At 49.5% G+C, this 22656-nt stretch overlaps 1 protein-coding gene across 1 annotated transcript in view; it reads left to right on the top strand.

Annotated features, from left to right (window-relative positions):
• Positions 1-22656, top strand: part of trit1 (tRNA isopentenyltransferase 1) — a 93399-nt gene that overhangs the window by 28187 nt on the left and 42556 nt on the right. Inside the window, exons 2-4 of the mRNA XM_052472887.1 lie at positions 15777-15920; positions 20230-20325; positions 20943-21097. Of these exons, the coding sequence (XP_052328847.1) occupies positions 15777-15920; positions 20230-20325; positions 20943-21097 (395 nt within the window). The remainder of the gene's footprint in view (positions 1-15776; positions 15921-20229; positions 20326-20942; positions 21098-22656) is intronic.

The raw sequence follows: 22656 nt of genomic DNA, 5'->3' as shown, positions 1-22656 counted from the left end.
TTGCAATGGAAGAATGTGCAAAGTAGAAATAAAAATAATGGGGTGCAAAGGAGCAAAATAAATAAATTAATTAAATACAGTTGGGAAAGAGGTAGTTGTTTGGGCTAAATTATAGGTGGGCTATGTGCAGGTGCAGTAATCTGTAAGATGCTCTGATAGTTGGTGCTTAAAGCTAGTGAGGGAGATAACTGTTTCCAGTTTCAGAGATTTTTGTAGTTTGTTCCAGTCATTGGCAGCAGAGAACTGGAAGGAGAGGCGGCCAAAGAAAGAATTGGTTTTGGGGGTGACTAGAGAGATATACCTGCTGGAGCGTGTGCTACAGGTGGGAGATGCTATGGTGACCAGCGAGCTGAGATAAGGGGGTACTTTACCTAGCAGGGTCTTGTAGATGACATGGAGCCAGTGGGTTTGGCGACGAGTATGAAGCGAGGGCCAGCCAACGAGAGCGTACAGGTCGCAATGGTGGGTAGTATATGGGGCTTTGGTGACAAAACGGATTGCACTGTGATAGACTGCATCCAATTTGTTGAGTAGGGTATTGGAGGCTATTTTGTAAATGACATCGCCAAAGTCGAGGATTGGTTGGATGGTCAGTTTTACAAGGGTATGTTTGGCAGCATGAGTGAAGGATGCTTTGTTGCGAAATAGGAAGCCAATTCTAGATTTAACTTTGGATTGGAGATGTTTGATATGGGTCTGGAAGGAGAGTTTACAGTCTAACCAGACACCTAAGTATTTGTAGTTGTCCACGTATTCTAAGTCAGAGCCGTCCAGAGTAGTGATGTTGGACAGGCTGGTAGGTGCAGGTAGCGATCGGTTGAAGAGCATGCATTTAGTTTTACTTGTATTTAAGAGCAATTGGAGGCCACGGAAGGAGAGTTGTATGGCATTGAAGCTTGCCTGGAGGGTTGTTAACACAGTGTCCAAAGAAGGGCCAGAAGTATACAGAATGGTGTCATCTGCGTAGAGGTGGATCAGAGAATCACCAGCAGCAAGAGCGACCTCATTGATGTATACAGAGAAGAGAGTCGGTCCAAGAATTGAACCCTGTGGCACCCCCATAGAGACTGCCAGAGGTCCGGACAGCAGACCCTCTGATTTGACACACTGAACTCTATCAGAGAAGTAGTTGGTGAACCAGGCGAGGCAATCATTTGAGAAACCAAGGCTGTCGAGTCTGCCGATGAGGATGTGGTGGTTGACAGAGTCGAAAGCTTTGGCCAGATCAATGAATACGGCTGCACAGTAATGTTTCTTATCGATGGCGGTTAAGCTATCGTTTAGGACCTTGAGCGTGGCTGAGGTGCACCCATGACCAGCTCTGAAACCAGATTGCATAGCAGAGAAGGTATGGTGAGATTCGAAATGGTCGGTAATCTGTTTGTTGACTTGGCTTTCGAAGACCTTAGAAAGGCATGGTAGGATAGATATAGGTCTGTAGCAGTTTGGGTCAAGAGTGTCCCCCCCTTTGAAGAGGGGGATGACCGCAGCTGCTTTCCAATCTTTGGGAATCTCAGACGACACGAAAGAGAGGTTGAACAGGCTAGTAATAGGGGTGGCAACAATTTCTGCAAATCATTTTAGAAAGAGAGGGTCCCGATTGTCTTGCCTGGCTGATTTGTAGGGGTCCAGATTTTTTCAGCTCTTTCAGAACATCAGCTGAATGGATTTGGGAGAAGGAGAAATGGGGAAGGCTTGGGCGAGTTGCTGTTGGGGGTGCAGTGCTGTTGACCGGGGTCGGAGTAGCCAGGTGGAAAGCATGGCCAGCTGTAGAAAAATGCTTATTGAAATTCTCAATTATGGTGGATTTATCAGTGGTGACAGTGTTTCCGATCTTCAGTGCAGTGGGCAGCTGGGAGGTGTTCTTATTCTCCATGGACTTTACAGTGTCCCAGAACTTTTTTGAGTTAGTGTTGCAGGAAGCAAATTTCTGCTTGAAAAAGCTAGCCTTGGCTTTTTTAACTACCTGTGTATAACGGTTTCAAGCTTCCCTGAACAGCTGCATATCACGGGGGCTGTTCAATGCTAATGCAGAACACCATAGGATGTTTTTGTGTTGGTTAAGGGCAGTCAGGTCTGGGGAGAACCAAGGGCTATATCTGTTCCTGGTTCTAAATTTCTTGAATCGGGCATGTTTATTTAAGATGGTTAGGAAGGCATTTAAAAAAAAAAAGGCATCCTCTACTGACGGATGAGCATCCTTCAGGATACTGAGGCCTGCTCGGAGTGTTTCAGGGAGCGTTTTCAATATGACCCATTATGGATGCAGGCATTGAGGCAGGATCGCTGAGATCTTGGTTGAAGACAGCAGAGGTGTATTTAGAGGGGAAGTTGGTTAGGATGATATCTATGAGGGTGCCTGTGTTTAAGGCTTTTACCTGGTAGGTTCATTGATAATTTGTGTGAGATTGAGGGCATCAAGTTTAGATTGTAGGATGGCTGGGGTGTTAAGCATGTTCCAGTTTAGGTCGCCTAGCAGCACGAGCTCTGAAGATAGATGGGGGCAATCAGTTCACATATGGTGTCCAGAGCACAGCTGGGGGCAGAGGGTGGTCTATAGCAGGCGGCAACGGTGAGAGACTTGTTTTTAGAGAGGTGGATTTTTAAAAGTAGAAGTTCAAATTGTTTGGGTACAGACCTGGATAGTAGGACAGAACTCTGCAGGCTATCTTTGCAGTAGATTGCAACACCGCCCCCTTTGGCAGTTCTATCTTGTCTGAAAATGTTGTAGTTTGGAATGAAAATTTCTGTCTTCCTAAGCCAGGATTCAGACACAGCTAGAACATCCGGGTTGGCAGAGTGTGCTAAAGCAGTGAATAGAACAAACTTAGGGAGGAGGCTTCTAATGTTAACATGCATGAAACCAAGGCTATTACGGTTACAGAAGTCATCAAAAGAGAGCGCCTGGGGAATAGGAGTGGAACTGGGGGCTACAGGGCCTGGTTTCACCTCTACATCACCAGAGGAACATAGGAGGAGAAGAATAAGGGTGCGGCTAAAAGCAATAAGAATTGGTCTAGAACGTCTCTAAAAGGAGGTAAAATAGCATGTATAATGACAGAAAGGTATGGTAGGATGTGAATACAGTGGAGGTAAACCTAGGTATTGACTGATGAAGAGAGAGATATTGTCTCTAGAAACATCATTGAAACCAGGAGATGCCATTCCATGTGTGGGTGGTGGAACTAATAAGTTGGATAAGGTATAGTGAGCAGGACTAGAGGCTCTACAGTGAAATAAGCCAATAAACACTAACCAGAACAGCAATGGACAAGACATATTGACATTAAGCAGAGGCATCCTTAGTCGAGTGATCAAAAGGGTCCAGTGAGTGGAGTGGTTGGTTTGGGGGTCACGGCGATTTAGACAGCTAGCCAGGCCATCGGTAGCAAGCTAGCATAGGATGGAGGTCTGTTGTTAGCCACCTCTTGCGTTCCGTCAGTAGATTGTGTGGGGTTCCGTTTGGTAGAGGGGATTAGAGGGGATTAATCCAAATCACACAACAACAAAAAATAAAAACAATAGATATAGTTATAACAATAGATATAGTTATAGAGGCCCAAGAAGAAACATAATAATAATAATAAAAAATAAATAAATTGTCCGATTGTCTATTCTGAGAGCAGCCGGTAAGACGGTTAACGGTTAGCAGGCTGCAGATGGGCGTTCAGGTAACGTCGCGACGGAGGAGCCAGCCGGATCTCCTTCGGGTAGATAACGTTGGCAGTCCAGTTGTGAAGGCCCGGTGGGGCTCTGCGGAGGCAGTAAAACGGGTCCGGATAGGTGACTGCAGCCCAGGAGTGATTGATGGAACTCAGGAGTGATTGACTGAGCTGGCTAGCTCCGGAGTAATTGATTTTTGCTCCGGAATCGACGAAAGCCGATAGTCACACGGATAGCAGCTAGCTAGCTGTGAGATCCGGGTGTGAATGTCCAGAGAGCAGTTGAAATCCAGGGACATGGAGAGAGAAATTGGTCCGGTATGTTCCGTTCCGAGCCGCGCTGCGCCGTACAAAACTAGCGATAGATTTTCGAGCTAAAGGATAGCTGATGACCACAACCCGTGGTTAGCTGAATACTAACGATTTGCCAGTAAAGAAGCGAACTAGCTTCTGATTAGCTTCTGATTAGCTTCTGGATTAGCTTCTGGGCTAGCTTCTGGCTAGCTCCTGGCTAGCTTCTGGCTAGTTTCTGGCTAGCTTCTTGGAGTTTCTGGCTAGCTTCTGGCTAGCTTTAAAAAACAGTATGGGGTGCAGTGATGTGTCCGTTTTGCAGCTGGGGTGAAAGAGGAGCGATTACGATAGAGGAAACCAAGTCTAGATTTAACTTTAGGCTGCAGATTTGATATGTGCTGAGAGAAGATACTCCCAAGTACCTTGTATGAGGTGACTACCTCAAGCTCTAAACCCTTAGAGGTAGTAATCACACCTGTAGGCAGAGGGGCATTCTTCTTATCAAACCACATGACATTTGTTATGGTGTTCAGAACAAGGTTAAGGGCAGAGAAAGCTTGTTGGACACTAAGAAAGCTTTGTTGTAGAGCGTTTAACACAACATCTGGGGAAGTGCCAGCTCAGTATAAGACTGTATCTGCATGTAAATGGATGAGATAGCTCAGGCAGTAGGAAGCTATCAACATAGCTAAGTAAATTAGTTAAGTAAATTGAGATGAGCGTGGGGCCTAGGATTGAGCCTTGGTACTCCCTTGGTGACATGCAGTGCCTGAGACAGTAGATTTTCTGACTTTATACACTGCACTCTTTGAGAGAGGTAGTTAGCAAACCTGGCCAAAAGACCCCAATAGTCTTTAGCTGGCCCACAAGAAAGGACAACATTGCTTAGAATCAAGGTTACACATCCATAACCTGAGCGGGAACCAGATTTCTTACCAGAGAGAATACTATAGACATCAAGAAAGCCGGTCAGTTGATTATTGTCAAGTTTTTCAAACACTTTGATAAACAGGGCAAAATATAAATAGACCTGTAATAGTTAAGATCAGCTTGATCTCCCCCTTTAAATAAAGGATGAACCGTGTCTGCCTTCCAAGCAATGGGAACCTCCCCAGAGAGGAGAAACAGGTTAAAAAGGTTGGAGACGGGCTTGGCGACGATAGGGGCAGCAACCTTAAAGAAGAAAGGGTCTAAACCATCTGACCCAGATGGTTTTTATTGGGTCAAGTTTAAGGAGCTGCTTTAGCACCTCTGACTCAGTGACTGACTGCAGGGAGAAACTTTGTAGCGAGGCAGGGGAAAAAGAGGGAGGAGCATCAGGGATAGTTGCATTAGAAGGGGTGGTTGATGAGGAAATGTTGGACGGGCAATGAGGCATGGCTGAGTCAAATAGGAATCCTGACTTAATGAAGTGGTGATTAAAGAGCTCAGCCATGTGCTTCTTGTCAGTAACAACCACATCATCAACATTAAGGGACATGTGGTCCTTGTCAGTAACAACCACATCATCATTAAGGGACATGTGGTCCTTGTCAGTAACAACCACATCATCAACATTAAGGGGCATGTGCTCCTTGTCAGTAACAACCACATCATCATCATTAAGGGACATGTGGTCCTTGTCAGTAACAACCACATCATCATTAAGGGACATGTGGTCCTTGTCAGTAACAACCACATCATCAACATTAAGGGGCATGTGCTCCTTGTCAGTAACAACCACATCATCATCATTAAGGGACATGCGCTCCTTGTCAGTAACAACCACATCATCAACATTAAGGGACATGAGCAGCTGTGAAGAGGAGGGTTTATTCTCCAGGTCTTTAACCGTTTTCCAGAACTTCTTGGGGTTCGACCCACAGAGAGAGAACGGCTCCTTATTAAAGTAACTAGCTTTGGCCTTCCAGATATCCCGAGTACACTTCATTTCTCATTTGCCTGTGTGTGTGTGTGTGTGTGTGTGTGTGTGTGTGTGTGTGTGTGTGTGTGTGTGTGTGTGTGTGTGTGTGTGTGTGTGCGCCAAGCCAAGCCTTTCGCCAAATGCAATTCTTGAGGTGGAGTAACTCTGCCAGATCACTGTTGAACCAGGAGCTGAACCTGTTTTTTAATTCCCATTTTCTCTATGAGGGCCGTGTTTGTTAACAATTACCACTGAAAATATCTAAAAAGAAGGTCCAAGCGTCCTCGACAGAGGATCAAGCTGATTCTATAACATTTGTACAGAGGCAGGTTCACAAACACAGGCTGTAAAACAGAGGGGGATCAAGCTGATTCTATAACATTTGTACAGAGGCAGGTTCACGAACACAGGCTGTAAAACAGAGAGGATCAAGCTGATTCTATAACATTTGTACAGAGGCAGGTTCAAGAACACAGGCTGTAAAACAGAGGGGGATCAAGCTGATTCTATACCATTTGTACAGAGGCAGGTTCACGAACACAGGCTGTAAAACAGAGGGGGATCAAGCTGATTCTATAACATTTGTACAGAGGCAGGTTCACGAACACAGGCTGTAAAACAGAGGGGATCAAGCTGATTCTATAACATTTGTACAGAGGCAGGTTCAAGAACACAGGCTGTAAAACAGAGGGGGATCAAGCTGATTCTATAACATTTGTACAGAGGCAGGTTCAGGAACACAGGCTGTAAAACAGTGATCACTAAGGTCATTACCGAAAACAACAGACCTGATACCTAATCAGGATTATTTGTGATGATAACCAGCGAGGAGAGCCTTTTCTGGGTGTTTGGAGTCATACATATTTACCTTGTGCGATTGGTAACAATCTTGTCCTGGGGGCAGAACTGAATGATTTCTGATAGCTTTGTGGCTGTGCTAGCTCCTGATCACTCTGCAGACCTGCCTCCAGAACAAGATTCATGACGAGAAAAGCTAACCTGTGATGGATACAGTAGACTGGCCGGAGAGATGGGAAGGAGTGGAGAGAAACAGTCGGGAATGGAGGGAGGGATGGAGGGAGGGGAGAGAAACAGTCGGGAATGGAGGGAGGAATGGATGGAGGGATGGAGGGAGGGGAGAGAAACAGTCGGGGAGGAATGGAGGGAGGGATGGAGGGAGGGGAGAGAAAGTTGAGGAGGAATGGAGGGAGGGAGGGGAGAGAAACAGTGGAGGAGGGGAGAGAAACAGTCGGGGGGAGGGAGGGATGGAGGGAGGGGAGAGAAACAGTTAAGGAGGGGAGGAATGGAGGGAGGGAGGGGAGAGAAACAGTTGAGGAGGGGAGGAATGGAGGGAGGGAGGGGAGAGGAACAGTCGAGGAGGAGGGGAGGGAGGGAGGGAGGGGAGAGAAACAGTCGAGGAGGAGGGGAGGGAGGGAGGGAGGGGAGAGAAACAGTTGAGGAGGGGAGGAATGGAGGGAGGGGAGAGAAACAGTTGCGGAGGGGAAGAATGGAGGGATGGAGGGGAGAGGAACAGTCGAGGAGGGGAGGAATGGAGGGAGGGGAGAGACAGTCGAGGAGGGAGGGAGGGGAGAGAAACAGTTGAGGAGGAGGGGAGGAATGGAGGGAGGGGAGAGAAACAGTCGAGGAGGAGGGGAATGGAGGGAGGGAGGGGAGAGGAACAGTCGAGGAGGGGAGGAATGGAGGGAGGGGAGAGACAGTCGAGGAGGGGAGGGAGGTGAGAGACAGTCGAGGAGGGGAGGGAGGGGAGAGACAGTCGAGGAGGGGAGGGAGGGGAGAGACAGTCGATGAGGGGAGGGAGGGGAGAGACAGTCGAGGAGGAATGGAGGGAGGGAGAGAAACAGTCGAGGAGGAGGAGATGAATGGAGGGAGGGAGGGGAGAGACAGTCGATGAGGGGAGGGAGGGGAGAGACAGTCGAGGAGGAATGGAGGGAGGGGAGAGAAACAGTCGAGGAGGAGGAGATGAATGGAGGGAGTGGAGAGACAGTCGAGGAGATGAATGGAGGGAGGGAGGGGAGAGACAGTCGAGGAGGAGGAGAGGGAGGGAGGGAGGGAGGGAGGGAGGGGAGAGAAACAGTCGAGAGGGAGAGTGGAGAGTAACAGTCGAGGAGGGGAGGAATGGAGGGAGGGAGAGAAACAGTCGAGGAGGAATGGAGGGAGGGAGGGGAGAGAAACAGTCGAGGAGGGGAGGGAGGGGAGAGACAGTCGAGGAGGAGGGGAGGAATGGAGGGGAAAGCTAAAGGGACACGACTGGGAAGTAGAGAGAGAAGATGAATGTGCCCAAAGAGTGAGAGGGTTGGCGAGTGTCTGGAGGAGGCTGGTACGAGCTCTTTTGAATAGCTCGAGGTGTGTGTGTGTGTGTGTGTGTGTGTGTGTGTGTGTGTGTGTGTGTGTGTGTGTGTGTGTGTGTGTGTGTGTGTGTGCTCTCCCTGCTTTGAGGACCAAACCCCTCTCAATCAGGGTGCCGTTGAGGATCGCGACTCGGAATTAGAGCCACATTACCCTGACACTCGCCCGGTCTCCTCTCCTCTCCATCCACTCCCCTGTCATGTTGACTGTCTCCTCAACTGTCTCCACTACTATCCACTCCCCTGTCATGTTGACTGTCTCTCCTCTGTCTCCTCAACTGTCTCCACTACTATCCACTCCCCTGTCATGTTGACTGTCTCTCCTCTGTCTCCTCACCTGTCTCCACTACTATTCACTCCCCTGTCATGTTGACTGTCTCTCCTCTGTCTCCTCAACTGTCTCCACTACTATCCACTCCCCTGTCATGTTGACTGTCTCTCCTGTCTCCTCACCTGTCTCCACTACTATTCACTCCCCTGTCATGTTGACTGTCTCTCCTCTGTCTCCTCACCTGTCTCCACTACTATTCACTCCCCTGTCATGTTGACTGTCTCTCCTGTCTCAACTGTCTCCACTACTATTCACTCCCCTGTCATGTTGACTGTCTCTCCTCTGTCTCCTCACCTGTCTCCACTACTATTCACTCTCCTGTCATGTTGACTGTCTCTCCTCTGTCTCCTCACCTGTCTCCACTACTATTCACTCCCCTGTCATGTTGACTGTCTCTCCTCTGTCTCCACTACTATCCACTCCCCTGTCATGTTGACTGTCTCTCCTCTGTCTCCACTACTATCCACTCCCCTGTCATGTTGACTGTCTCTCCTCTGTCTCCACTACTATTCACTCCCCTGTCATGTTGACTGTCTCTCCTCTGTCTCCACTACTATCCACTCCCCTGTCATGTTGACTGTCTCTCCTCTGTCTCCACTACTATCCACTCCCCTGTCATGTTGACTGTCTCTCCTCTGTCTCCTCACCTGTCTCCACTACTATTCACTCCCCTGTCATGTTGACTGTCTCTCCTCTGTCTCCTCAACTGTCTCCACTACTATCCACTCCCCTGTCATGTTGACTGTCTCTCCTCTGTCTCCTCACCTGTCTCCACTACTATCCACTCCCCTGTCATGTTGACTGTCTCTCCTCTGTCTCCTCACCTGTCTCCACTACTATTCACTCCCCTGTCATGTTGACTGTCTCTCCTCTGTCTCCTCACCTGTCTCCACTACTATTCACTCCCCTGTCATGTTGACTGTCTCTCCTCTGTCTCCTCACCTGTCTCCACTACTATTCACTCCCCTGTCATGTTGACTGTCTCTCCTGTCTCCTCACCTGTCTCCACTACTATTCACTCCCCTGTCATGTTGACTGTCTCTCCTCTGTCTCCTCACCTGTCTCCACTACTATTCACTCTCCTGTCATGTTGACTGTCTCTCCTCTGTCTCCTCACCTGTCTCCACTACTATTCACTCCCCTGTCATGTTGACTGTCTCTCCTCTGTCTCCACTACTATCCACTCCCCTGTCATGTTGACTGTCTCTCCTCTGTCTCCACTACTATCCACTCCCCTGTCATGTTGACTGTCTCTCCTCTGTCTCCTCACCTGTCTCCACTACTATTCACTCCCCTGTCATGTTGACTGTCTCTCCTCTGTCTCCTCACCTGTCTCCACTACTATTCACTCCCCTGTCATGTTGACTGTCTCTCCTCTGTCTCCTCAACTGTCTCCACTACTATCCACTCCCCTGTCATGTTGACTGTCTCTCCTGTCTCCTCACCTGTCTCCACTACTATTCACTCCCCTGTCATGTTGACTGTCTCTCCTCTGTCTCCTCACCTGTCTCCACTACTATTCACTCTCCTGTCATGTTGACTGTCTCTCCTCTGTCTCCTCACCTGTCTCCACTACTATTCACTCCCCTGTCATGTTGACTGTCTCTCCTCTGTCTCCTCACCTGTCTCCACTACTATCCACTCCCCTGTCATGTTGACTGTCTCTCCTCTGTCTCCACTACTATTCACTCCCCTGTCATGTTGACTGTCTCTCCTCTGTCTCCTCACCTGTCTCCACTACTATTCACTCCCCTGTCATGTTGACTGTCTCTCCTCTGTCTCCTCACCTGTCTCCACTACTATCCACTCCCTGTCATGTTGACTGTCTCTCCTCTGTCTCCTCACCTGTCTCCACTACTATCCACTCCCCTGTCATGTTGACTGTCTCTCCTCTGTCTCCTCACCTGTCTCCACTACTATCCACTCCCCTGTCATGTTGACTGTCTCTCCTCTGTCTCCACTACTATCCACTCCCCTGTCATGTTGACTGTCTCTCCTCTGTCTCCTCAACTGTCTCCACTACTATCCACTCCCCTGTCATGTTGACTGTCTCTCCTCTGTCTCCTCACCTGTCTCCACTACTATTCACTCCCCTGTCATGTTGACTGTCTCTCCTCTGTCTCCTCAACTGTCTCCACTACTATCCACTCCCCTGTCATGTTGACTGTCTCTCCTCTGTCTCCTCAACTGTCTCCACTACTATCCACTCCCCTGTCATGTTGACTGTCTCTCCTCTGTCTCCTCACCTGTCTCCACTACTATTCACTCCCCTGTCATGTTGACTGTCTCTCCTCTGTCTCCTCAACTGTCTCCACTACTATCCACTCCCCTGTCATGTTGACTGTCTCTCCTCTGTCTCCTCAACTGTCTCCACTACTATCCACTCCCTGTCATGTTGACTGTCTCTCCTCTGTCTCCTCACCTGTCTCCACTACTATCCACTCCCCTGTCATGTTGACTGTCTCTCCTCTGTCTCCACTACTATCCACTCCCCTGTCATGTTGACTGTCTCTCCTCTGTCTCCTCACCTGTCTCCACTACTATTCACTCCCCTGTCATGTTGACTGTCTCTCCTCTGTCTCCTCACCTGTCTCCACTACTATTCACTCCCCTGTCATGTTGACTGTCTCTCCTCTGTCTCCTCACCTGTCTCCACTACTATTCACTCCCCTGTCATGTTGACTGTCTCTCCTCTGTCTCCTCACCTGTCTCCACTACTATCCACTCCCCTGTCATGTTGACTGTCTCTCCTCTGTCTCCTCACCTGTCTCCACTACTATTCACTCCCCTGTCATGTTGACTGTCTCTCCTCTGTCTCCACTACTATCCACTCCCCTGTCATGTTGACTGTCTCTCCTCTGTCTCCACTACTATCCACTCCCCTGTCATGTTGACTGTCTCTCCTCTGTCTCCTCCTGTCTCACTCCTCTTCTCTGTTCCTTGTCTGACACTTCTGTCTCCTCTCGTGTCTCCTCTCCTCTCTCGTGTCTCCTCTCCTCTCTCGTGTCTCCTCTCCTCTCTCGTGTCTCCTCTCCTCTCTCGTGTCTCCTCTCCTCTCTCGTGTCTCCTCTCCTCTCTCGTGTCTCCTCTCCTCTCTCGTGTCTCCTCTCCTCTCTCGTGTCTCCTCTCCTCTCTCGTGTCTCCTCTCCTCTCTCGTGTCTCCTCTCCTCTCTCGTGTCTCCTCTCCTCTCTCGTGTCTCCTCTCCTCTCTCGTGTCTCCTCTCCTCTCTCGTGTCTCTCTCCTCTCTCGTGTCTCCTCTCTCGTGTCTCCTCTCCTCTCTCGTGTCTCCTCTCCTCTCTCTCTCTCTCCTCTCTCGTGTCTCCTCTCCTCTCTCGTGTCTCCTCTCCTCTCTCGTGTCTCCTCTCCTCTCTCGTGTCTCCTCTCCTCTCTCGTGTCTCCTCTCTCTCTCTCCTCTCTCGTGTCTCCTCTCCTCTCTCGTGTCTCTCCTCTCTCTCCTCTCTCGTGTCTCCTCTCCTCTCTCGTGTCTCCTCTCCTCTCTCGTGTCTCCTCTCCTCTCTCGTGTCTCCTCTCCTCTCTCGTGTCTCCTCTCCTCTCTCGTGTCTCCTCTCCTCTCTCGTGTCTCCTCTCCTCTCTCGTGTCTCCTCTCCTCTCTCGTGTCTCCTCTCCTCTCTCGTGTCTCCTCTCCTCTCTCGTGTCTCCTCTCCTCTCTCGTGTCTCCTCTCCTCTCTTCAGTCTCCTCTCCTCTCTTCAGTCTCCTCTCCTCTCTCGTGTCTCCTCTCCTCTCTCGTGTCTCCTCTCCTCTCTCTAGAGGAACCAGGCTATGTGTGGTTGCCAGTCCTCTTCTGGCTGTGCCGGGTGGAGATTATAACAGAATATGGCCAAGATGTTCAAATGTTCATAAATGACCAGCATGGTCAAATAATAATAATCACAGGCAGAACGGTTGAAACTGGAGCAGCAGCACGGCCAGGTGGACTGGGGACAGCAAGGAGTCATCATGTCAGGTAGTCCTGAGGCATGGTCCTAGGGCTCAGGTCCTCCGAGGGAGAAAGAAAGAGAATTAGAGAGAGCATACTTAAATTCACACAGGACATCGGATAGGACAGGAGAGGTACTCCAGATATAACAAACTGACCCTAGCCTCCCGACACATAAACTACTGCAGCATAAATACTGGAGGCTGAGACAGGAGGGGTCAGGAGACACTGTGGCCCCATCCGATGACACCCCCGGACAGGGCCAAACAGGAAGGATATAACCCCACCCACTTTGACAAAGCACAGCCCCCACACCACTAGAGGGATATCTTCAACCACCAACTTACCATCCTGAGACAAGGCTGAGTATAGCCCACAAAGATCTCCGCCACGGCACAACCCAAAGGGGGGGGGGGGGCAACCCAGACAGGAAGATCACATCAGTGACTCAACCCACTCAAGTGACGCACCCCTCCTAGGGACGGCATGGAAGAGCACCAGTAAGCCAGTGACTCTGCCCCTGTAATAGGGTTAGAGGCAGAGAATCCCAGTGGAAAGAGGGGAACCGGCCAGGCAGAGATAGCAAGGGCGGTTCGTTGATCCAGAGCCTTTCTGTTCACCTTCCCACTCCTGGGCCAGACTACACTCAATCATATGACCCACTGAAGAGATGAGTCTTCAGTAAAGACTTAAAGGTTGAGACCGAGTTTGCGTCTCTGACATGGGTAGGCAGACCATTCCATAAAAATGGAGCTCTATAGGAGAAAGCCCTGCCTCCAGCTGTTTGCTTAGAAATTCTATGGACAATTAGAAGGCCTGCGTCTTGTGACCGTAGCGTACGTGTAGGTATGTACGGCAGGACCAAATCAGAGAGATAGGTAGGAGCAAGCCCACGTAATGCTTTGTAGGTTAGCAGTAAAACATTGAAATCAGCCCTTGCTTTGACAGGAAGCCAGTGTAGAGAGGCTAGCACTGGAGTAATATAATACAATTTTTTTGGTTCTAGTCAGGATTCTAGCAGCCGTATTTAGCACTAACTGAAGTTTATTTAGTGCTTTATTCGGGTAGCTGGAAAGTAGAGCATTGCAGTAGTCTAACCTAGAAGTGACAAAAGCATGGATACATTTTTCTGCCACATTTTTGGACAAAAAAAGTTTCTGATTTTTGCAATGTTACGTAGATGGGAAAAAGCTGTCCTTGAAACAGTCTTGATATGTTCGTCAAAAGAGAGATCAGGGTCCAGAGTAACGCCGAGGTCCTTCTCCACTGCTTTCTCTCCCATGTCTCATCTCCTAGCAGGGTGTGATGATTACCCTGCCAAGCACAGATTAAGCACCGCCAGTTACAATCCTTTTTGTACTAATTAGAGTTTCGATTAGCCTTTTCGTTAATGTCTGTCTCCTTTTTATCTATCCCTTCAGCCGCGTTGCTTTCTTAGATCCGTGGAACATTCCTCAGAACACGAGTCCAACTCCACGGAGGATCCTGTCTGCTTTCTTAGATCCGTGGAACATTCCTCAGAACACGAGTCCAACTCCACGGAGGATCCTGTCTGCTTTCTTAGATCCGTGGAACATTCCTCAGAACACGAGTCCAACTCCACGGAGGATCCTGTCTGCTTTCTTAGATCCGTGGAACATTCCTCAGAACACGAGTCCAACTCCACGGAGGATCCTGTCTGCTTTCTTAGATCCGTGGAACATTCCTCAGAACACGAGTCCAACTCCACGGAGGATCCTGTCTGCTTTCTTAGATCCGTGGAACATTCCTCAGAACACGAGTCCAACTCCACGGAGGATCCTGTCTGCTTGTTTTCACTCCTCCCTTTTACCTGGTTGATGAGGTCACTAATTAGTAAGGAACTTGCCTCACCTGCTTATCTAGGTCTTAATTGAAAGTAAAAAAACGTGGAATGAGTTTGACACCACGTATGTTTTAAAGGAGCTGCCCCCAGCGTACCGTGTTTCCTGTTACGCTGACAGGCACAGAGGGAGATGGGTAAACGCACTGACAACTAGGAGAACACGTTGATCGTTCCTTCGTGTGTGTGTGTGTGTGTGTGTGTGTGTGTGTGTGTGTGTGTGTGTGTGTGTGTGTGTGTGTGTGTGTGTGTGTGTGTGTGTGTGTGTGTGTGTGTGTGTGTGTGTGTGTGTGTGTGTGTGTGTGTGTGTGTGTGTGTGTGTGTGTGCGCGAAGAAGTGGTACACTGTCTGGTCATTTTAGGGAGCGATATGTTCTCATTACTGATGGTGTGCCTGCCTTCTGTAATGCCCCCCCTCACTAAATTTAGGCTAAATGTAGGGAGCCCGAAGAGACTGCAGTACATGAATGTTTAGGGAGCCTGAAGAGAGACCACAGTACATGAGACCATTTAGGAGCATCTTAGCATTCAGGTTAGAGAGACTCCTCCGAGACGTTGACACTCAGTTGTCACATTCTAATACCCAACGCTGGCAGTGTCCGTGGGTCTGCTTATCTCAGTGGCTGTTCTGTTATCCCACGGTGGTAGTGTCCGTGGGTCTGCTTATCTCAGTGGCTGTTCTGTTATCCCACGGTGGTAGTGTCCGTGGGTCTGCTTATCTCAGTGGCTGTTCTGTTATCCCACGGTGTCCGTGGGTCTGCTTATCTCAGTGGCTGTTCTGTTATCCCACGGTGGTAGTGTCCGTGGGTCTGCTTATCTCAGTGGCTGTTCTGTTATCCCACGGTGGTAGTGTCCGTGGGTCTGCTTATCTCAGCGGCTGTTCTGTTATCCCACGGTGTCCGTGGGTCTGCTTATCTCAGTGGCTGTTCTGTTATCCCACGGTGGTAGTGTCCGTGGGTCTGCTTAGCTCAGTGGCTGTTCTGTTATCCCACGGTGGTAGTGTCCGTGGGTCTGCTTATCTCAGTGGCTGTTCTGTTATCCCACGGTGGTAGTGTCCGTGGGTCTGCTTATCTCAGTGGCTGTTCTGTTATCCCACGGTGTCCGTGGGTCTGCTTATCTCAGTGGCTGTTCTGTTATCCCACGGTGGTAGTGTCCGTGGGTCTGCTTATCTCAGTGGCTGTTCTGTTATCCCACGGTGGTAGTGTCCGTGGGTCTGCTTAGCTCAGTGGCTGTTCTGTTATCCCACGGTGGTAGTGTCCGTGGGTCTGCTTAGCTCAGTGGCTGTTCTGTTATTGGCTACTGTTTCTCACTCTACGTTGTTTTGCGTTAATTGCAGTTCCATTGGTCTCTGAAGCACATTTCATGGACAACTTCTCTGCCTTGTCTTTTCGAACTTGACATCTGATTGGTTCTCTCTTCCTCAGGTGTATCGTGGGCTGGACATCATAACCAATAAGGTGACTGCTGAGGAGTGTGCCCAGTGCAGTCATCACATGATCAGCTTCGTGGATCCCTTGGTCAGCAGCTACACTGTGGTAGACTTCAGGAACAAGGCCCTGGCTCTCATATCCTTTATGAATGTACTTCCTGTGTGGGTGAGACATGGGGACCACAACGCTCGCACACGTCAACGAGCGTCAGCTAAAATAGAACTTGGTTGTATTTGTGGCAGCTTGACGCGCTGCAAGTCCCGCCTCTCCAATCTCATTGGTTTTTAGGAGCACATACCCACGTGGGTGATTGGAAGATGAACTGAGGTCCACACTCCAGTCCAGTTGGTGGTGGTAGTAATGCACCTTAAACTAAACTAACTAACTAACTAACCCTTTTATCTGTGGATTATTGTCAGAGTAGAGGACCTTGTGCATTTCAGGTAAAATAGCAACCCAATGTTTATATCCCAGGACAAATGAGTTAGCAACAGCGAGCTAAACGATACCAATACCGATAACCAATATTTGAAATTGTAGTGTCATTTTAAGCCTTCTAGTACAGTTAAATAGTTAAAACACACATGGACTCAACATCTCAGTGCAAGAGGCGTCACTACCGTCCCTGGTTCGAATCCAGGCTGTATCACATCTGGCCGTGATTGGGCGACCCAAAGGGAGCTGCACAATTGGCCCAGCGTCGTCCGGGTTTAGCCGGGGTAGGCGTGGATGTTTTGGAGTCGGATAACTCTGAGGACGTTGGGGGGAAAATATCTTTAGGTATTGAGTAGACTGATATCCCATTTCATTGATCCCCCAATCCTTAGGTAAAGCTGTACAGTGCAATATGAATGTCAATACACGCAATAGGTTGACTGGGGAGGTGATTTCACAGTCACTGTCCTGCTATAAGAGCTACAACGCTAATATTTGCGTAAACTCTTAACAGTTGTGCTATGTGGGTGTCACTGAGTAGACTGATACCCCATTTCATTGCTCCACATTCCAACCTTGTTTAACATTATCTAGTCTAAATATGTCACGATTCCACCAATTGTGTAACCTTCTGCATCACTTTCGAAGAGGTACTTTTATTTTGAAGGCAAACCGCAAAGTCCACTATTGTGCCTAATTCTTATTGTGGCTAGCTTCACAACACATAACCCGGTCCGGTCGAGCCTCACTAGCCAGATGAAGCTAGCTGGCTGCTTATAACGTTAGCTTTGGGCAACGGGGTTAAGTAGCTGGCTGCTTATAACGTTAGCTTTGGGCAACGGGGTTAAGTAGCTGGCTGCTTATAACGTTAGCTTTGGGCAACGGGGTTAAGTAGCTGGCTAGCTATTTATTTTCAAGAAGTAAAATTAATATAGGTAGTAGGCACGTCAGCTTTGACATCGGTTCTGCACATCAGCGGTAAACTCGTCATCGGGCCGATACCGATGTTGGTATTTTTAGCTAATATCGTCCGATTCCGATATGTTCACCGATATATCGTGCATCCTTATTAATATTCTCTACCATTGTTGTTTTAGAGAATTTAGCAGTACATCCAACTGGCCTCATAAAACCCAGACCGTGTGTGTGTGGCGTTGTGTGTGTGTGTGTGTGGCGTTGTGTGTGTGGCGTGTGTGTGTGTGTGTGTGTGTGTGTGTGTGTGTGTGTGTGGGGCGTGTGTGTGTGTGTGTGGCGTTGTGTGTGTGTGTGTGGCGTTGTGTGTGTGTGTGTGGCGTTATGTGTGTGTGTGGCGTTATGTGTGTGTGTGTGTGTGGTGAGCAGTTTGCTGATAATAGCTTTGTAAACTGAGTTCCCCATGGTGGCAGTGTGTGTGTGTTGATGTGTATCTGTCTGTGTTGATGTGTGTGTGTTGATGTGTATCTGTCTGTGTTGATGTGTTGATGTGTATCTGTGTGTGTGTTGATGTGTATCTGTCTGTGTGGGGTTATGGTATGGGGGCAGGTATAAGCTACGGACATACGAAAACGATTTCATTTCATGCATTAGCAGTTTGAATGCGCAGGGATACCGTGACGAGATCCCGAGGCCCATTCTTTTAAGGTGTCTGTTACCAACAGATCTGTATTCCCAGTCACGTGAAATCCATAGATTAGGGGCCTAATACTTTTATTTCAATTGACGGATTTCCTGATATGAACTGTAACTCAGTAAAAATCATTTATGTGTTTTTATATATTCTAGTTTCAGTCTATATTTATTTATATTCAATTTGTTCTGATGTCTTTCATTGCTTGTTCTTTTCCCCAACAAATTGAAATGTGTAGAAAAGTAATTTAGTTATGTTGCATTATTATTCTGTTGTTGTATGGCGAGATATTGTTGGGGCGGACGGGAGGGATGGAGGGGGGAGACGGACGGGAGGAGGGAGCCTCTCTCTCTGCCTCTCTCTCTGCCTCTCTCTCTGCCTCTCTCTCTGCCTCTCTCTCTGCCTCTCTCTCTGCCTCTCTCTCTGCCTCTCTCTCTGCCTCTCTCTCTGCCTCTCTAGCATCATTTCCTGATTTTTCCCTCCCTTCTTCGCTCCCTCCCTTCCCCGCTCTCTGTTCCTTTCTCTTCAGCCCTCCTACTTTCCATCCATCTGCCCTGCTACTTTCCATCCATCTGCCCTCCTACTTTCCATCCATCTGTCTCTCTTTCTCTCCCACAGGCTCATATTCTCCCTCCCTTATCTCCTCTTCTCACCATCTCTCTCTCACTCCTTACGGAGTTCAGAGTGGTGACTGTCTGTGCGAGGGGGGTGGTGAGTGATGATGGCTGATGGGCCTTAACTGCTCAGACAAGATATCTAATTATCGCGAGAGAGAGAGAGGGGAGGGACTTCCTATGAGCCTATCATCAGCTCTCTGATCACTTGTCTTGTATACTTTGTAAATCAATATATGTAGTTCATATACCCCCCCCCCCCAAACACACGTTTGCCTTCATAATCCAATTTTATTCGTAACATGTGCCAAATACAACCTTAGAGTGAAACACTTACTTACAAGCCTTTAATAAATAAATAACTGCATTGTTGGTTTTCTCCTAAATTTCTTGATGTCCAATTGGTATATTCGTCAAGTCTCATCATTGGAACGCCTGTTTTGACTCGGGAGAGAGGTGAAGGTCGAGAGCCGTGCGTCCCCTGAAACCCAACCAAGCCGCACTGCTTCTTGACACAATGCCTGCTTCACCCAGAAGACAGCCGCACCAATGTGTCGGAGGAAACACCGTACACCTGGTGACTGTGTCAGCGTGCATTGCACCCGGCCCGCCACAGGAGTCGCTAGTGCGTGATGGGACAAGGACATCCCTGCCGGCCAAACCCTCCCCTAACCCTGACGACGCTGGGCCAATTGTGCTCCGCCCCATGTGTCATCCCGGTCGTGGCCCGGCTACGACAGAGCCTGGACTCAAACCCAGAATCTAGTGGCATAGCTAGCACTGCGATGCAATGCTTTAGACCACTGTGCCACTCGGGAGGCCCTAACAATGCAGTTTTAAGATCAGTTAGAACTGCCTCAATGTGTCGGGGCTCTACAAGGTGTCAAGCGTTCCACAGGGATGCTGGCCCATGTTGACTCCAATGCTTCCCACAGGCTGGATGTTCTTTGGGTGGTGGACCGTTCTTTATACACACAGGAAACTGTTGGGTATAACCCCCCTGTTATTGTAATGGTGAGAGGTTAGCATGTCTTGTTGGGTATGATATAAAATGCTAACCTCCCCTGTTATTGTAATGGTGAGAGATTAGCATGTCTTGGAAGAATGATATAAAATGCTAACCTCCCCTGTTATTGTAATGGTGAGAGATTAGCATGTCTTGTTGGGTATGCTATAAAATGCTAACCTCCCCTGTTATTGTAATGGTGAGAGATTAGCATGTCTTGTTGGGTATGATATAAAATGCTAACCTCCCCTGTTATTGTAATGGTGAGAAATTAGCATGTCTTGTTGGGTATGATATAAAATGCTAACCTCCCTGTTATTGTAATGGTGAGAGATTAGCATGTCTTGTTGGGTATGATATAAAATGCTAACCCTCCCCTGTTATTGTAATGGTGAGAGATTAGCATGTCTTGTTGGGTATGATATAAAATGCTAACCTCCCTGTTATTGTAATGGTGAGAGATTAGCATGTCTTGGAAGTATGATATAAAATGCTAACCTCCCCTGTTATTGTAATGGTGAGAGATTAGCATGTCTTGTTGGGTATGCTATAAAATGCTAACCTCCCCTGTTATTGTAATGGTGAGAGATTAGCATGTCTTGGGAGGATATGATATTTGTGAGTTAAAAAAAAAAAATGCTTTCACTCATCATTATTCACGATTTCATTCAGGATTATCGTGGTAGTTTCCCACACTAATGAAGTGTTTAGAAACATTATATTGTTATTTAAAGTGTGTGTGTTATTTATTAGGGTAAATCAGGACTTCCTTAACCAGCTCACATAGAGGACGTGTACAGCAGAGAGAAGCTACCTGTCATAGTAGGAGGAACTAACTACTACATAGAATCACTGCTGTGGAGAGTACTGATGGATGAAGGGGTAAGAGCCACACTCCGCACCCCTAACTCACCCCTACATCAGTCGGTCATGTGTGAAGAGCACCTGATGATGCAATTTGAATGCAATTTAATGTCAACTCGCTTTATTCTAATTCGCTCTCTTCACTTCTCTCTACTTCTAATAATAATAATATAATATATCTATCTCATTTCTCTCTCTTTTCTCTCTCTTACAGTCATGTGTGCTCATCTCTCGTATCTCTGTCCCTGTCTCTACCCTGGCTGTCTCTGTCTCTGTCTCTGTCTCTGAGTCTCTGGTCTCTGTCTCTGTCTCTGCTCTCTTTTCTCTCTCTCTGTTTCTCTGTTTCTCATTTCTCTTTCTTTTTCTCTCTCTTTCTCCTCTCTCTCTTTTCTCCTCTCTCTCTCTCTCTCTCTCTCTCTCTCTGTTTCTCTCTCTCTCTCTCTCTCTCTCTCTCTCTCTCTCTCTCTCTCTCTCTCTCTCTGTCTCTCTGTCTCTCTGTTTCTCTCTCTCTCTGTCTTCTGTCTCTCTGTCTCTCTGTTTCTCTCTCTCTCTCTCTCTCTCTCTGTTTCTCTGTTTCTCTGTTTCTCTCTCTCTGTTTCTCTCTCTCTCTCTCTCTCTCTCTCTCTCTCTCTCAGCATGAGAATGAAGGAGAGGGGAAGAAAGGCGGGTCTCTTGATAGGAAGGCGGAGCTGGAGAAACTGGGCGGGGCTGAGCTCCACAGGAGACTGACCGAGGTCGATCCTGAAATGGCCTCCATGCTACATCCTCACGACACACGCAAGATCGCCAGGTAGGCTGGTACTGCGTGTTAGCCGGGTGGGCTGCTACTGCGTGTTAGCCGGGTGGGCTGCTACTGCGTGTTAGCCGGGTGGGCTGCTACTGCGTGTTAGCCGGGTGGGCTGGTGCGTGTTAGCCGGGTGGGCTGGTACTGCGTGTTAGCCGGGTGGGCTGGTACTGCGTGTTAGCCGGGTGGGCTGGTACTGCGTGTTAGCCGGGTGGGCTGGTACTGCGTGTTAGCCGGGTGGGCTGGTACTGCGTGTTAGCCAGGTAGGCTGGTACTGCGTGTTAGCCGGGTGGGCTGGTACTGTGGTCCTTCTGTAGCTCAGTTGGTAGAGCATGGCGCTTGTAACGCCAGGGTAGTGGGTTCGATTCCCGGGACCACCCATACGTAGAATGTATGCACACATGACTGTAAGTCGCTTTGGATAAAAGCGTCTGCTAAATGGCATATATTATATTATTATTACTGCGTGTTAGCCGGGTGGGCTGGTACTGCGTGTTAGCCGGGTGGGCTGGTACTGCGTGTTAGCCGGGTGGGCTGGTACTGCGTGTTAGCCGGGTGGGCTGGTACTGCGCGTTAGCCGGGTGGGCTGGTACTGCGCGTTAGCCGGGTGGGCTGGTACTGCGTGTTAGCCGGGTGGGCTGGTACTGCGCGTTAGCCGGGTGGGCTGGTACTGCGCGTTAGCCGGGTGGGCTGGTACTGCGCGTTAGCCGGGTGGGCTGGTACTGCGCGTTAGCCGGGTGGGCTGGTACTGCGCGTTAGCCGGGTGGGCTGGTACTGCGCGTTAGCCGGGTGGGCTGGTACTGCGCGTTAGCCGGGTGGGCTGGTACTGCGCGTTAGCCGGGTGGGCTGCTACTGCGCGTTAGCCGGGTGGGCTGGTACTGCGCGTTAGCCGGGTGGGCTGGTACTGCGCTGCGGGTGGGCGTACTGCGCGTTAGCCGGGTGGGCTGGTACTGCGCGTTAGCCGGGTGGGCTGGTACTGCGCGTTAGCCGGGTGGGCTGCTACTGCGCGTTAGCCGGGTGGGCTGCTACTGCGCGTTAGCCGGGTGGGCTGCTACTGCGCGTTAGCCGGGTGGGCTGCTACTGCGCGTTAGCCGGGTGGGCTGCTACTGCGCGTTAGCCGGGTGGGCTGCTACTGCGCGTTAGCCGGGTGGGCTGGTACTGCGCGTTAGCCGGGTGGGCTGGTACTGCGCGTTAGCCGGGTGGGCTGGTACTGCGCGTTAGCCGGGTGGGCTGGTACTGCGCGTTAGCCGGGTGGGCTGCTACTGCGTAGCCGGGTGGGCTGCTACTGCGCGTTAGCCGGGTGGGCTGCTACTGCGCGTTAGCCGGGTGGGCTGCTATTCATGCCGGGTGGGCTGCTGAAGAGACACCTCACTGCGCGTTAGCCGGGTGGGCTGCTACTGCGCGTTAGCCGGGTGGGCTGCTACTGCGCGTTAGCCGGGTGGGCTGCTACTGTCGTTAGCCTGGCAGTACTGAGGAGCCGGGTGGGCTGGTACTGCGCGTTAGCCGGGTGGGCTGCTACTGCGCGTTAGCCGGGTGGGCTGCTACTGCGCGTTAGCCGGGTGGGC

This window comes from Oncorhynchus keta, chromosome 20 (assembly GCF_023373465.1).
Source record: "Oncorhynchus keta strain PuntledgeMale-10-30-2019 chromosome 20, Oket_V2, whole genome shotgun sequence".
Lineage (NCBI taxonomy): Eukaryota > Metazoa > Chordata > Actinopteri > Salmoniformes > Salmonidae > Oncorhynchus > Oncorhynchus keta.
This window is presented reverse-complemented; position numbering and strand designations above follow the sequence as displayed.